Source organism: Chrysoperla carnea, chromosome 1, assembly GCF_905475395.1.
Source record: "Chrysoperla carnea chromosome 1, inChrCarn1.1, whole genome shotgun sequence".
NCBI lineage: Eukaryota > Metazoa > Arthropoda > Insecta > Neuroptera > Chrysopidae > Chrysoperla > Chrysoperla carnea.
The window spans coordinates 110,577,966-110,593,691 of record NC_058337.1 but is presented as its reverse complement, the minus strand read 5'-3'; the positions used below and the strand labels follow the sequence as shown (position 1 = coordinate 110,593,691).

At 28.6% G+C, this 15,726-nt stretch overlaps 1 protein-coding gene across 1 annotated transcript in view; it reads left to right on the top strand.

Moving 5' to 3' along the window:
- Window positions 1-15,340, top strand: part of LOC123302133 — a 221,488-nt gene extending 206,148 nt beyond the window's left edge. The window contains exons 4-6 of the mRNA XM_044884939.1: window positions 7,721-7,899; window positions 15,131-15,148; window positions 15,235-15,340. Of these exons, the coding sequence (XP_044740874.1) occupies window positions 7,721-7,899; window positions 15,131-15,148; window positions 15,235-15,332 (295 nt within the window). The 3' untranslated portion in view covers window positions 15,333-15,340. The remainder of the gene's footprint in view (window positions 1-7,720; window positions 7,900-15,130; window positions 15,149-15,234) is intronic.
- The last annotated feature ends 386 nt before the right edge of the window (window positions 15,341-15,726 follow it).

Sequence of the window (15,726 nt, the reverse complement as noted above, 5' to 3'; positions counted from 1 at the left end):
GGAAATATACTCTTTTTTTTCATTTTACTAAATGGCGGAAGTACATTCTTTATCATATACAGTTAATTTACGTAATCCTAAACACAGTATTCCATTTTCATTCCCTGCTATTTTATTTCAGAATATCATGTTGAATTTAATTAAAGTAAACAATGAAATAAGGTGGAAAAGTAGTAATAGAAGGTAGAAAGTTTATTTCATATTCAGTAAATATAGGGTGAGGCTTATTTTTAGATAAAATGATTTTCTTAACTTAATAATATTAAAAGGAGAACGAAACTCTGCTTAAGACAAGGAACATTTAATTACACCAAGAAAAAAAAGTTTTTTTCTCGCACCAAGAATTTTTTTCTTCCCTTTAAATTCTTATTTCAAGTAAAAATAATCTTGGTTCAAACAAATATATCTTGAGTCAAAGATTTCCTGTTTTCTATGTAACATGTTTTTGAAGTTCAATATTTCAGAAATTGAGTGATCATATTGCTGGTGAAAGAAATGGGTCAATATACGTTCGGTGTCGGAAAATATAGAAAACTTATCATTTAAAGTATCAAAATGTTTAATAAATATTTAATTTATCAAATTATTAAACCCGTAAAACCTGAAACGAGAGTACTCGCCAAAGCTACCCGAAGTAAAACTTTCCAATTCTCGCCTTACTTTACAAGTATCCCATTGTTGTGGCTGAAATCAAAGTGGCATAACAATTATCTTCATGTTGATTACAACAAAAAAGGGAAATTAATCGTTAATAATAAGATATGTTTTATATATGTCACAAAAGCTACTGAACTACAAGTAATCACGATAATGCAGATATGAAGCTTTTCTGTACTCGTCTCGGTGCTTTGTGTTTCCTTTGACACGGGTACAAAAATTATCATTTTAGGGAAAACGGACAAGGGGGAGATGAGTAAAGGCGAAACACCACAAGCCTTTCTCCGCATTCTTTTACACACGGAAGGGTTTCTATCCAAAAATTATTTTCCATCATACTATATTTTGCGGTGTGTGAAGTACAATTATTATGCTAATCATCCAGGAATAATGATATCTAGGATGCAATTAAAGTGATGCTCAAATACAACAGGTTAAACAACAGTTTAATGGTTCAAACCATTAAACTGAACATTGGTTTGTTAGAATGGGTATAATTTGCAGCTGAGGAAATTATTTGCACGGAATATTATTTTATTCTTAGCCCAATGGCTTAATCTTGAATAAATAAAGTATTAATCATTGGCAAATATTTCTTGTATTTATATTTCATGTAAAAAACGAACTAACAGATTTCTTACTCCGTAAGTGCCTGACTCTGTAGTTAAGTTGAACTTTTATAATTTAAATGTGCATTTCTGTTTGAATTAAAATATTCATCTTTTTACTGTTAAATTACACAGTGTTTGAGAAATATTGACTTAAATTCGACATAGATTCTGAGAATTCTTTTTAAATGGACAAATTAAGCTCTGCATTATTTATATTAGTTGATCTAACCAAAAGTAAAATCTCGATGAGCGAAATGAAATTTCCAATACTTCCCAACTTCTTGATATGCTTTCATTAGTATTATAAATTCCTATTTTGACTACAAATTAGTCAAAAGCGAAACGAAATTAAGCATTCACTAACGCCTTTCCCCCAACATCGTGAACGAAATGAGTCAGTAATACACGAGCGACTCTCTGGCTACATATTTATCCGGTGAATTTAATTCAATCAAAAAATGCATCGAATCGTCATCTCAAGTCTTAAAATATAATAATTTTTTACAGAATTGAAAAATGAAATGTAAACTGTTATTTTATATTGACCATTTTTGTGCTTCTGGTCAAGTAAAATCGTTTATATCTAATTTATTTAATTTATAATCAAACACCTGTTTTGTGTCAAAATATATTTTGAACAATCAATGAAATTTAAATCATAAAAACCAAATAACGAATATTGAAAAATATTATTTATTTATGTCAAATAAGTATTTTTTCTGGAACACTAGATAGAGTATCTCTTAGCTGGAAAGACTCACAATTGCAATGGCATATTATACCTTGAGCATTTCTCAAATGTTCAAATATTTTTATATGTATACTATTGCATATGATGCATAAAGTTTTTTCTTTTTTCAGCTCATAATCTTAATGAACTTATTTCCGCCAAGAAATATGTCCATTTAGAAAATTATAAGCTGAAAAAAAGGTCAAACATGTATTTGAGAAATTAAAATTTAAATCCCCTATAATGTTATCAACATAAGCATACGATTTTATCTACCTCTATGTACAAACTAACAGACTACAATAAAATACGTTTAAAAGAGGTTTAATTTATTTTTGTTGGGATTAAAACAGAAGCACTTTGTGGATTCTGTAGACCGTCTAAAAATAGAATGTGTAACATTATTTTTTCAAAGTAATTTATGAAAAGAATGTAACTGGTGATTGCAAACTGCTAAGTATTGGCTGTCGGGCACAAGTATCACTAGTCATCTGGGAGTTTCCTGTACAAACTGGAGGTTACTTCTCAATGAAGAAATTTTAAGAACAGCCATCATTTGATGGAAGCAGAAGTCCTACCTCACTTTAAAAGGCCTCGTAACTCCCTCTATAAGCAAAATATGAACCTACCAGTACATAACAATTATTGCATGAGCTGCCAGTAGGTGTGAAGAAACGATGTTTTATTTTCTCTATCTTTGTACAGTTCTTACCATGAGTTCTTAGAGTTCTTTCCTTAACAACTTCCCGATACAAAGTACGTTGGCGAGAGCTCTTACTGTTCTTAAAAAGCTCCGATTGGTTCATGGAATAGGGGTCAGGGGTAGACTGACCCACTTTTTGAAATCACAACGGGTCACATTGCCTTAGTTCACAATGAATGACTTTGTTTACCAATTCATCATGATAATTGGAGAAGCTGCCCTACTGAAGAGGTGAAGAAAACGATGTCTCTGTCACTTGAGATTAAGGATGATTAGACCTTAACAGTTCACACCCCCAGAACAGCCACTCGGACCACAAGCACAATACTGGAGAATAAACTAGCTTCCATACAAGGCTAAAGAGAATATATAGGCTGAGAAATATTAGGCGGAGGTTGGTTGGCGGTATCCACCAAACACCAATTTTATCTTCCATTTAAGTAAGGATTGAATAAATTGTATTTTACAATCCCTTGACAATCAATATCATTTTTATTTAATTTATAAAATATTCAAAAGAAGAAATTTTTATAATTTAAATGTATTCAGGGTTGTCTGAGAAGAATATGATATACAGGATGATCCAAGTTATAACAACAGGATTTCATGGGATGATGTATAACGTTAAAATAATGACGTTTCTCAATGGACTTGTACGAGAAAAAGCCTCTTTCTCCTTTTAGACACAGTGTATTCATAATTTAAGGCTTACATCGATAAATTACGAAAACCAGCCGTAACAATATGAGTGTCACCCCCCATCATCACGCCTCGCCTCATTTCGAGAAAAAATTATCTAGAGCCACGGACTTTGCGAATACAATAACGTTGTGCTTAGTGCTTTGTAGGCCAAATTAACCATTTTTCTTGATAGTCATTTTTGGGTTTAAGGTCACAGTAGTATCTGTTTTTTAAATTTCAACACCGTGCTAGAAAAAGACACTTTCCCGCATATAAGTACATTTAGGAATTGTCATTATATAATCGGTATCTATCATTTGATTAGGTCCTGGTCCTGGTGTTATAACTTGGATCTGTTATGTCTTCTTTCTAAGATCAATTTCTTCTTTTTTAAACCAGGATTTACCAGGTTTGTGCAAATGATGAATTCAATTTCACTAATCGCTTTCGGCTTTTATTTTATTTGCGAAAATTTGCAAAGTTAGCAACGAGTAACATACACTGTTTATAAGAGTAATTATGATACGCTTATTCATACTAATGATGACTACATGCTAATCGGAATACGTATTTACATAACATGGATACATGTAATGTATTAATTATTATTATATAACTAAATTCATACTTTCAACTTGCATTTTATTATTTCGATATTTTAGATTTCCACAGTCAGGATATCAGAATATTTCACACATATCACTGATTCAACTTCTTTATGACCTCTTTCTAACTTCTGTATGTTTGATAGATAAAGTATTGTAAGACGTATACATTTTCCTTTTCATTTTTTTCTAAAAATAAAATTTAACTAACCTTCACTTTCCATATTAAAGTTCATATAAATGACAGGAAATCAGAACAATGAAATGTAATATTTTGATATTATATTTAAACACCGATTATTATAACAATAAATAGAACAAAATATTACTCATATACATCGTCTAGTGATGTACCGAATACTCGCACTCCGTATCCACATCCGTTTATTTTTTAACGAATACTTTAAGGACCTTTTTTAACCCACAAAAAATAGCTCGACTGTTTTTCTTTGTGAGAACCGATTTTAATGTTGCTTTTGCTATTATATAAAGAAGGTTCCTAAAAAGAAAGAGTATGGGATTATATATTGAATGAATTATCAATTTTCAGTGGATCTAGTGATTCCGGGGCAGAAGGAAATTGGTTAGCTTAAATTTAATATAAGTTATCAGATTTATTGACAAACTAATTTCTGAGATCACCGTGGCTGGTTTGCATGTAACTTTCCAACTTGTACTTTGGAATTTTCATCGAGCATATGTATGTTGGATTTCAAGTGGGCGTATATAATTGGTTTAATCCCGGGGAAATCTAATGACTCCTTAATCCCATAGAAAATACTACATAGTTTAAAATTATACTTACGGAGAAATTTTTCACATTTTCTACGCGTTATTCTGCCTCAGCTATGTTAAACAAAATATCTTTAACACATTCAATGACTCTCACTAGAAACAGTGAAGCCATGTATCGTTTTCGCATTATGTAGACTTTACGCTTTAGTCCAGCCAGGCATTTTCTTCTTAGGCCCTCATATTTAGAGAAAAATGACATAAAATAAGCATTTGAATGTACCCAATTTCATACCAATGGATATTAGTAGTTTCATGTGTTTCACTTCGTTTTAAAGTGTATATAATTTTAAAAAGTTCCCTCTTTAGAAGAAGTCAAGAGCTAAGTTCATATGCATACTATAGGTAGGCATATCGAAAACATTATTCTAAAATATCGTATTTTATTCTAAGCTAGTTTATGAGCGGCCATCCAATTGAAATTTGATGCCATGAAGCAAAGTTCATGTCGGTATCCGCATATCTGTATTATTTTCCTGATCTGGCACATCACTAATGCCTACACAACAAACCGTATGAAAATGAATTCCATATAGAGCTGCCGTCCTGCTTTCTTAGATCAACTTTAATAAATAAACTTAAAACATGTCGTAAGCGTCTTATATAATCATATCAAATATACAAAAGTATCATTTGGGATTTATATTCTATATATATATATTTTGGATATATGTAAGGAAGGTAGAACGTATGACGTATTGTGTTTTCGAGGTACAACCAACCATAACATGTGATCAATAGAAGACATTTATTATATCAGAAATAAAAAATAAAATCGTGTAAAAAATATAACAAAGATGTTAAAATTCGTATTCTTTTCTTTAGAATCAATTTTTTTACACGACATTGGAAAAAATAAAATAACACATTTTTTTTACTGTTCGACAATGACGACAAATGCAGGCATGCATCATACAAATCTGAATATGCCAACAGAGTAACCTTAATTTGTAAGCCAAGATAAATATAACACCAAACTCTAGGAATAATTTACAGCTATAGATCTTAAGAAAACTATATCAATAATAACAATAAATAATAATTGACAATAAATTACCTACTGACACTGCGTATATGACCATAGTTAAACACGCAGTATAATATTAAACAAAAAAAAAAAAAAAAAACAAAACAAAACAAAAAAAACAAAAACAAAAAAAAAAAAACAAACAAAAAACTCTAGGAATGATTTCTAGCCGGGAAATAATAAAAAAAATTGTATATATCCTTATCTTATTCTTTTTTTTTTTAAAGAATAGAAATGTTTATAAAAATTATTGGTGATTATAACATAAAATTATGTTTATTTTCATGTATTTAATTAAAGTTGTAAAATTAAAAGTGTCTATCCCTTAATTCTTCTTGATTACAAGAAGAAAAAATGCCCACGTAATTTAAATTCGAGGCTCCATGAAAATCAAGGCAAGGTCGTCAAATATACTTTTCGGTGATGTTTGCCGACATTGAAGGGTTTTGGTAAGCATACTTAAAATGGATCGTGGGTCGTTGGACATAAAAAAAATTCCAGGGAAAATTGATGATATAAGAATTGTACATAAAATAGAACTTAGTAGACTATTTTTCAAATGCTGAATCGATTATTTCATGAATGGCCTAATCAGCAGCCAGAAAGTTCATTAAATGTTGTATTATACGTTACGACTGAATATCATTCACGTCGCTAGTTGAACGGCGCCGTTTGGTAAATACCTCATAGATGGATGATTTGACTGTAAATAAATTTTCTGCATAATCTAAATACTTTAATAAATGAAATAATTGTAATAAATTCTTTAATTAAATTTAAAATGAACAATTTCAAACTATGTATACATACATCAGTATGTTCATTTTTTTTTTTTAGTTCAATGTGTATATAGAAGAAAATTTATCCGTAATGTGAACCATATACGTAGTAACATTCTGACGTGCCCTACATTTTCACAAAATTATCAAGAGACATATATATGTATTTGTTGCTCTATACACATATAAGACCGTGAATTCAAAATGAAGCAAAATTTCTATGATTGTTTTTGTCTGCTATATGAATGACTGTTGAAGGTAAGTTTGGTTATAAAGAATATAAAATTTTGATCATGGCTCGAGTGTCAAATTTATGGAAATTTAGTTTGTCGATTTCATTTTTCGATTTACACGATGTTTTTTACCTGCCTTTTATGGTAAAAGATACTTGCAAATCTCGAAGGATTGAAATGCAATTTTCAATACTATTTTAAGCTCTTTTGATATTTGCAAATACCTTGTACTTGATTTGTATACATATATCGTCGAAAATAAAAAAAACTCGATTTCCATAAATTTTAGACTCAAATCACACCTAAATCTTCATATTTCTCAATTACCAAACTTATAAATAATATCTAAAGTATCTAAGTAAGGGGCAGAAAGAATCATAGAACTGTTATTATGGGCTCACGGTCTATATACTACAAACGTATCGTTTTATGTATGTGTTCCTTTAACGTTTTAGTTCCTGCACCATAAACACAAAGAAATATAATATACATTATATAAATAGTATACAGTTCGTTAATTTTAATCAAACTCAGTTTTAGAGAATTTTCAGAAAAATTCAGCATTTATATGAGATCTGTGGAATACCGCAAGGTTCAATTATTGGACCTAATATACACAACTATTTAAGTGTATATAATAGGCTTTTGTCCACTAAGAATAAATCTGTTGGATAAAAGTTTTTAATGATTAATATTTCAAATAGTTCACTGGAAGTGCCTTACTCTAGGGGGCTTTTTGAACAACATTTCATGTTCAGTAGAGTTGCCTGTCTATTTATGTAATAAATTAGAATCTGTGATTATCACACTGTATATATCCACCACATACCATAATATAACTAAATGTGTATTTGTGTTAAAATAAAATCATTAATGACATGTGATATGTAATTTTGTTGCAGAAAGTCAATTCCCGATGCAGAGGTAACGTCACGATTACGAAATGATGGACGATATGATGTAACTGTAACAGCAACGGTTAGTGAAACAGAATTAACATCAGCGTCAGTATTTGACTGTGAAATGTCAATACCAAATACAAATTATAAAAAAAGAACAAGTCGTGTTTATTATCCAGAAGGTAGGTAATGTTTGTTGTATTTATTCATAGATCATTATTAGCTACATGGAGTTAAATTCCAAATGTGGCATGAATTTAAAGAGTGAAATTACAAGACCTTTCGAAGAACGAAATGTAATCAAGCATTTTTATTTGTTAATTTTCCATTGAAAACTTGTTGGTATTTCACCCTGCCAATTGAGCTGCATTAATAGTGCAAAAGTTGCCTGGGTTTCTACTGATTGCCAAAATGTTGAATTCTAACTGACCTAGTAGATGACTTTGAACTCTTACTTGTACATTATTTGTACGATTAAAAAATAGAGGAAGTATCTAATATTTCGAATAAAGATATACACAGTAGAAGTTTTTTTTTCAACGTGCAATTTTATGCAAGACATTATGTCAAATTCTTTGAATATATCTATTAATATAAGCATAAAAATATTAATTGTTAATTTTTCGACTCTTTGTCTCTTTTTATATATATAATACAACCAGTGACTGAGCTACCAGTGTTGGTCGTGTTTCATGGAACACGGGCCCCGCATCTTTTCCCCGTGGAACTATACACTGCACAAAATCTTGCAAACATCTCCCTTGTAGGAATGCATACTATATTTGGCTGAGTGACTGTGCCGTGCCCATCACCTTTTTTGAGGGCTGTATCCGCGCTTTGTTCAAAATTTCAACGGATTATGTTTGAAATGGATGGTAAAATGGACGTTTGTGAAACCTTAGCCATATACGTTGTCGTTTCAATCTTTTAGCATATTTTTTATCATGGCGGATAGAAATAGTGTAATAGAGATTGAGCTACAAGTGTAGTTAAGTAGTATATTGAACAAATCAAAATTATAGTCACGGCTATCTCCCAAAGTGGGTCATATCGAGACGAAAGAAATCGTTGAAAAACGGAGCTGAAAATAAATTAGTCAAATAAGGTCAGTCAATAAGAAGAAAATTGAGGTCGACAATAGTAAATAACTAGACTAGAACAGTGAAATGCAAGTATTAAAAAAACCATAGGTAGACCAGGTATACAATAATTGTCCCTGCTATTACATGGCTTCCCTCCCCCATGTGTACTAGAGTTCGAGACAAAAAGTTATAGAACCACTGATTAAGAAAATTCAGACCTATAGTTAGAGCCACTCTTGGCATATTCAATATTTTAATCTAAATGTTCAAATGAGACTTCGTGTAGAGTTCAATAGCTGCCTCTGTTTGTTTATTTTGTATCCGTTTATATTCACATTTATTTCACGTTATCCGTTAAGTAATTATTTATTTATACATTTCTATATATATATGACGTAGGTATTTCTAGATATCAATGAATGAAAAATGATTGATTGATTCAATAAAAAAAAAGTGGCTCTTAATTTATAAATAAATTGAAATCGGTATTTTAAAAAAAAATTTTAATTAATTGATTTGCAATTCACCTTTTTTTAAGATATAAAAATCTTTATATAGGTATTTAATAAAAATGACATTTGATTGAACTAAAAAATATGATGAAATATGATGGCATACAAATCAGAAAATAATTTTTCAATTTTGTTCGACCACTCCTGCCTAAAACCTAATTTATTCTGTTGTGCTTCGAGCCTTTTTTTTCGATTTTAATGAATGATTTATGTATTTGCGAGCTATATGTACGTTTATATCTCTTTGTCCTTTAAAAGCAAAATGAAAAATGTTACGTTTTTCGAATCATAGTTTAGTTTGGTAAACAACCCACAGCAGTACCTACCTATTGTATATTATACATAACTTTTAAGATTAAACCTACTTATAAATATTATCAAAGATAGTAAATGAGAACTCTAGGATATTTCGAAATAGATTTCGATTTTGCCCCAATTTCCTAGATCAATTTTTGTACATTAAAAATGCGTATTTCGACTACCATATAGTCATCATCAGTTTGAATTAGCGGTTGACATCTAAATGACATCTAAAGCAAATGCATCTCGATATCTTCAAACATTCCCTTTTATAGATTAAAGTTTCTGTCGTTATTTTACAGATTCAAAATATAAACATTTTGTTTTAGCTTCAAAATTATAGAATCTGTGTACAGAATGAAGCAAGGGAGTGTGCGATTTTAAAAACGCTGCAAAACCAATCAATTTTTCTATAACCTTGTTTTATCGTCTTCAAATACATAAAAAAAGAAAATATATGTATTTTCAAGTGAATAACAAATTGTATTTTAACTAAATTAAGTAAATTGCATTTTTAACAACATTGTTAAAAATTAAAATTTTTATTAATATCATGAATTATTTTTTTAAATAAAGTTTAAAATAAAAATTAATTATTTTTAATTTTCTTTTATTTATTTTTAATTTATTTTATTTCAGTTTATAAAATAATTTTTTCATGTATGTTGGCTCCAGTTAAAATTTTATTTTTTAATGAATACTTGAAAAAGGATTTTAAAAAATCCGAAACCAGTTGTAAATTAAGAAATTTTTTTTAAAATAAATAACAAAATTTATCCAAGTACCTACGAAAAATAATTTTATTGCTAAAAATCATAAAAAAGCATTCTAGAACACAACTAAATTTAAATGAGTTCCAATAAGAACTCCCGTAATATCACATCCATCCAGGCGTATTCTTCATAAATAGTTCTTTTTCAATTTTTTGTTTACTCCGTTCTTGGAGTGCTTGAAATATTGATGGTAGATTATGCTGATACAGTTTCTCTCACTTCTCTCACTCATACTCACTTTCAGTTAATTTCGAAAGATAAAAATGCATGTAGTTAGACCTGACTATACATAACCTACTTGATTAACTTTATTTGGTACTACAATTTACAATTTACTTTATTTACTATAAAAATTCAATTTGTACAATTTTCTTAAAATGATATTTATATATTTTTAAATTATAAAAAAATATTTTTAAAATATTCTTCATAAAAAGTACATTTTTAGGGACATCCTTTTATTGCACTAAAAAGTATAAAACCCGGCTTCTACGAACAGTGGTCTATGAGTGTGGCAAAAAATATTATATTTGCTACTTTTTAGTATAATAAAAGCTTGTCCCTTCAAAATTATTTTTTATTAAAATTTTTAATTTAAAACTAGAGAAAATATATGTATTTTAAATATGGTGGAAGCGATGGGAAAATCACATAATGCTTACCATACAAATACATTGTCATTTGATTTTCATGTGCATGCAAAATTTCAGCTCGATCTGTTCAGATAAAAGATATCAGCTTCAAAATTGAGTTGCAAGAATCCTCCTGAACACGCTTGGTTTTGTAAATACATACATATTGCAAGATAAATAAAAGCTTGCACTAAAAACAAATTTAAAATCACACACTCCTTTCGTCCACCCTGTATATTTCCCTTTTTGTCACTCTGTAAAATAGTTTTAGCACAAACTTCTTAAATTCAACCTTTATAGGTAAAAAGAATCGCTTACAATCGATTCAGGAGTTTAGCTTAAATGACAAATACACAAATAAATAAAGTATGCAAACTGATTTTTTTCTATCTTTTTTTATAATGTTAAAACAATTCTTGGTATTCTTTTAAATAAAAATTATTTTACAAAACTATTTTATATGTGATTCCCTTTTACATATACCTCAGGTGAGAAATATTTTCTGATTATTTTTAACAGATGCATACGGTAAAAACTTTTAACAGTCATTCATGGTATCCTGGGAAATACTCTTGGATTTAAATTCTTCATGCTATACAAGCTTTTAGTTTACATCAAGTCATGTAATTGTCTAATGTCTACAATCATTCTCGACATTTCACTTAGAAAATACATACATATTTACTGAATCAAATTAAGCTCCCTGCGGGTGCCATTAATCAACATCTTATGTGTGGCAAATGAATTTGCTGATTTTTGTGAATAATTGTGAAGATATACAGTGATATTTTTTTAAACCTTTACGAATATATTATATTATCTATGATTGTGTGGAAATCAAAAATTTATTGCAAAAAATAATCAACTACCGAGGTTCGTTTGTAATTATTTCTTTGTTTAATCAATTAACTTCGGTTAGTTTTGGAACTTTGTAATGTGCATTTTCAACTCTTGATAGAGAAAGTCAAGATTAATGAGTAAAAAATGATTTCTGACTTCGGTTATCGCAATAACTTTTATTTACAGAATGATAAAAATCACTTTACCATAGACTTTAGGTTAGATACAACGTTACGATTAAAGCTTCATTAAATATCGTTGTGAATTTTATGAATTGCTAGACGATTAGTAAAATAACTTTAATTTGTACAGTAAGTAAAGTTTTGGAAAATATTTGTTTTTGGTTTATTATGAAAAAAAGAAATTTACGTTCAATATTTTAAAACATAAAGTTTGAATTTGGTATCTTAAAATTCTCAATGTAAAGTTTTCTGTAAATATTAAAAATTCGCGAATAAATAGTCGTAAGCTAATAATGATATATTGTAGTAAGCTTTATTTCCTAAAACTATTGTCGATCATTTCTTGTAAATGAAAACGATAAAAGAAAATGTTCAATTCAGTAGTTGAAAGATTTAGTTTGAAAGACGAACGTCAAAGGACTTTTCTCCTTAGAATTCGAAAGAAATTCATAGCTTCTAGTAGGTCCAGCTATTAGGGATATCCTGAGTATGTTAGTAATAAAATAAGAGTATGTTAGTAATCTAATACAGTATATACCCAAAGGATGGGTAAAGATTTTTGACACTGTTTGTGCCCTATACGACTCTGTTACATCGGGATTTATTAACTTTTCTAAAATTCACTTGAATTCTGTATAGCTACGTTGTAGCCTGTTCATTGAATCAAATAAATGCTTCAATAATCTGATTATTTTCTATTAAAACAAATGGATTCAGTAGTTGAATTTGAAAATTTTCTCGTGTTTTTTAAAATAATATGAACATGTAAATTTCTGCTTTTAGAGTTGTTGTTTAAGTTCGACAAAAAAACATAAAAATTGAATTTTTGTCCATATTTAAATTTTTTTACAAAACATTTTTTTGTTATATACACAATAAACAAAAAATTAGTTATTTTTCATGCAACAATCCAATTATGGAGAATGATAATAGCATTACAAAACGAAATATACACTGACTTAGTGTAGTGTAATGTGTAGCATAGATATTATATTTTTATTCAAAGAAAGAAAACAAATTTGATGTGAACGCCACACAATCTCCATGTCTTAGTTAACATTGTAGTTTGTTCGGTTAGTTTGAAATAATAGAATCAGATCACCGTAAAATGACATAAAGTACCACAAAGATTTAAGGCAGATGAGAAGAAACAGTAAGAATAGGTTTTGTTAGTTTATAGCTAACCATTTGAAAAGTTTTTATGCCACATTTACAGAGAATTATTTCGTATATGCAAAGAAAATATGTTACTCATGTATAGGTATAACTGTGAAGATCAAAGTCATCTTTAGTTATAAGAATTGGTAACAGACTTGGCAATAAGTTTTTCAACAAGTTCCTTCTGTTTATTATAAAACAATGACAATTTTTATTTTACCTAGGACCACTTTGGCAAGCTTAAATTGATACATTAAAAATAACAGATATTGTATGATTAAGAAATCACTAGTGATTGCAGAAATTAATAGTTCCATGAAATTAATTAAAAATGCATTCTTTTTATTTAAAGTTTTTATCTTTTTCATAAAAAGTTTTTAAGTGAATATTCGAAGATTCTTTCTGTCCCCTTTATGAAGAATAAATAAAGGTTAACTTGATAATGATGCAAATTGAAATTTCAAACGGAGTGTCACATGTAAAAGGTCCTTTTTTTTAGGTCAAGTTAATTCTAATTTTCCATCCTTTTAATACTTGCAATTCCAGCCATTGTCTATATTTTATTCATTCTGTCACAGATATTATTCCAATTTCAACCCTCTCAGCAATGATCAAACCCCAATTTCGTTGATTAACAAATAAATTTAAAATTAACACCTGAAGATTCCCGAAACATAGTCTTTCAAGAAATTTTTTGTTAGTAGGTATAATATATAGAGGAATAATAAAATATTCCAACGTAAATTATAATACCATAAATAAAAAGCGGATAATGTAAGGGGGTAGTTATGAATGTTTTATATTTTGGCAGTTTAGTTTCACACATTAACCTATATTTGATCGAGTGGTAAAGAATGTGATTTATCATTATAAAAAAAAACAAAAGAAAATATACCTATAAATATGTTAGTATAACTACAATCGAGCATTTGGTCAACTACGTCTAATAACTAACTTATCGATTAATTATATTTTGGATGATTAAATTTAAGTAGAAAAAGACAATATTCGTTAATTTTTATTTCGAGAGTAATTGAACATATTTCGATCATAATTAATCCAATGCGCTAATTTCAAGAAACTTTTTGGTATGGATAAAAACTTGTTGGGGATAGAAATTTCTCAATTGTGAAAATATAAATTAAAAAACTCAAGTGAAATTTACAAAATTAAAAAAAAAAACCCTGACAAATTTTCCGGGTACGCACCCCCAAACTCGCACTTGAAACATAGCTAAGAACACTCTCCGTTAAATTACGAAACCAAACGAAAACCAAAACCAAAAAAATTAAAATCGGTTCTACCGTTTAATCACTACGATGCCACAAACAGACACACAGACAGATACACACACACATAGCGGTCGAACTTATAACACCCATTTACCTTTTTTTTGAGACTTTTTATCATTACAGTGTAAATTAATCAAGCCTTCTCGAGAAAAATGCGCCAAAAATCTACTTCACGAACTTAGACAAAACCCTTTAAAGAACACCGTTCATGTATGCTATCCCATAGGAGGGACCACGCATTTTTCTGGATAAAAATTAGTCTATGTCATTTTTTTACACCTAAACTACCACACTATGAAAAATTAAAACAAATATATCACACGGGAACCATACATTTTATGGGGATAAAAAGTAGCCTTTTCCAGACTATAATATAACAAACATCCATCCAAACTTTCACCATTTTAATATATATCAGATTAACATTTAGAACTTTTGATTAAAAGCCTGTGTTTTCTATCAAAATTACTTTTTGCATAAGAAAACATTTTAATTGAAATTCAAAATGACTTCTTCAAAAAAGCATTTCAAAAATTTTAAACGTTTACGCTACATTTTAGTGAAGTCAACACCTTCTTGTCGTATTTTCTTTAAATTAGAATACTTTTTTTTTTGCTAAGTAAACTTGCTTATTTGTTTCAGGAAGCGACTACTACAGTGGTAAGTACACCAAACAATTTTACAAATTTTCTCAGAAATATGAACATTTTAAGTAAGTAATTTTTCCTTTATATTTTTCTTTGCAGGTAGTGAAAAACTGAAAACAAGTGGTTATCATATATTAAGTGCAGTTCCTTTAGTCATTTATCAATTATTAAAATTCACAGAAACATTCCACTGTTAAAATTTAGTTTTTATATAAAAGAAATAAATTTATTAAGAAGTAAATAAATAAAATATATTTGCAAAAAAAAAAAGATATATATAAATCCAAAAAATTTGTACAATAAATAAAATAATATATATATATATACCTAAAACAATTTTTTTAATAATAAAAATTATATATAAAGAAATGAAATTTGTAGATAAGAAAATTGATATATAAAGTAAAAAAAATAAAAGTTTTTTGTAATTATTTTTGATTTTTATCAAAAAGGACAGAAATATTTATTAATATTTTGTAAATAAAATGCGTATAAATATTAAAAAAATAAAGTTTTTTAAATTAAATTTAAGGAATATTCTTTATTGAAGTTTTTTTTCTCTTTTTTGTGAGCAGAAGAAAACAATTTTTT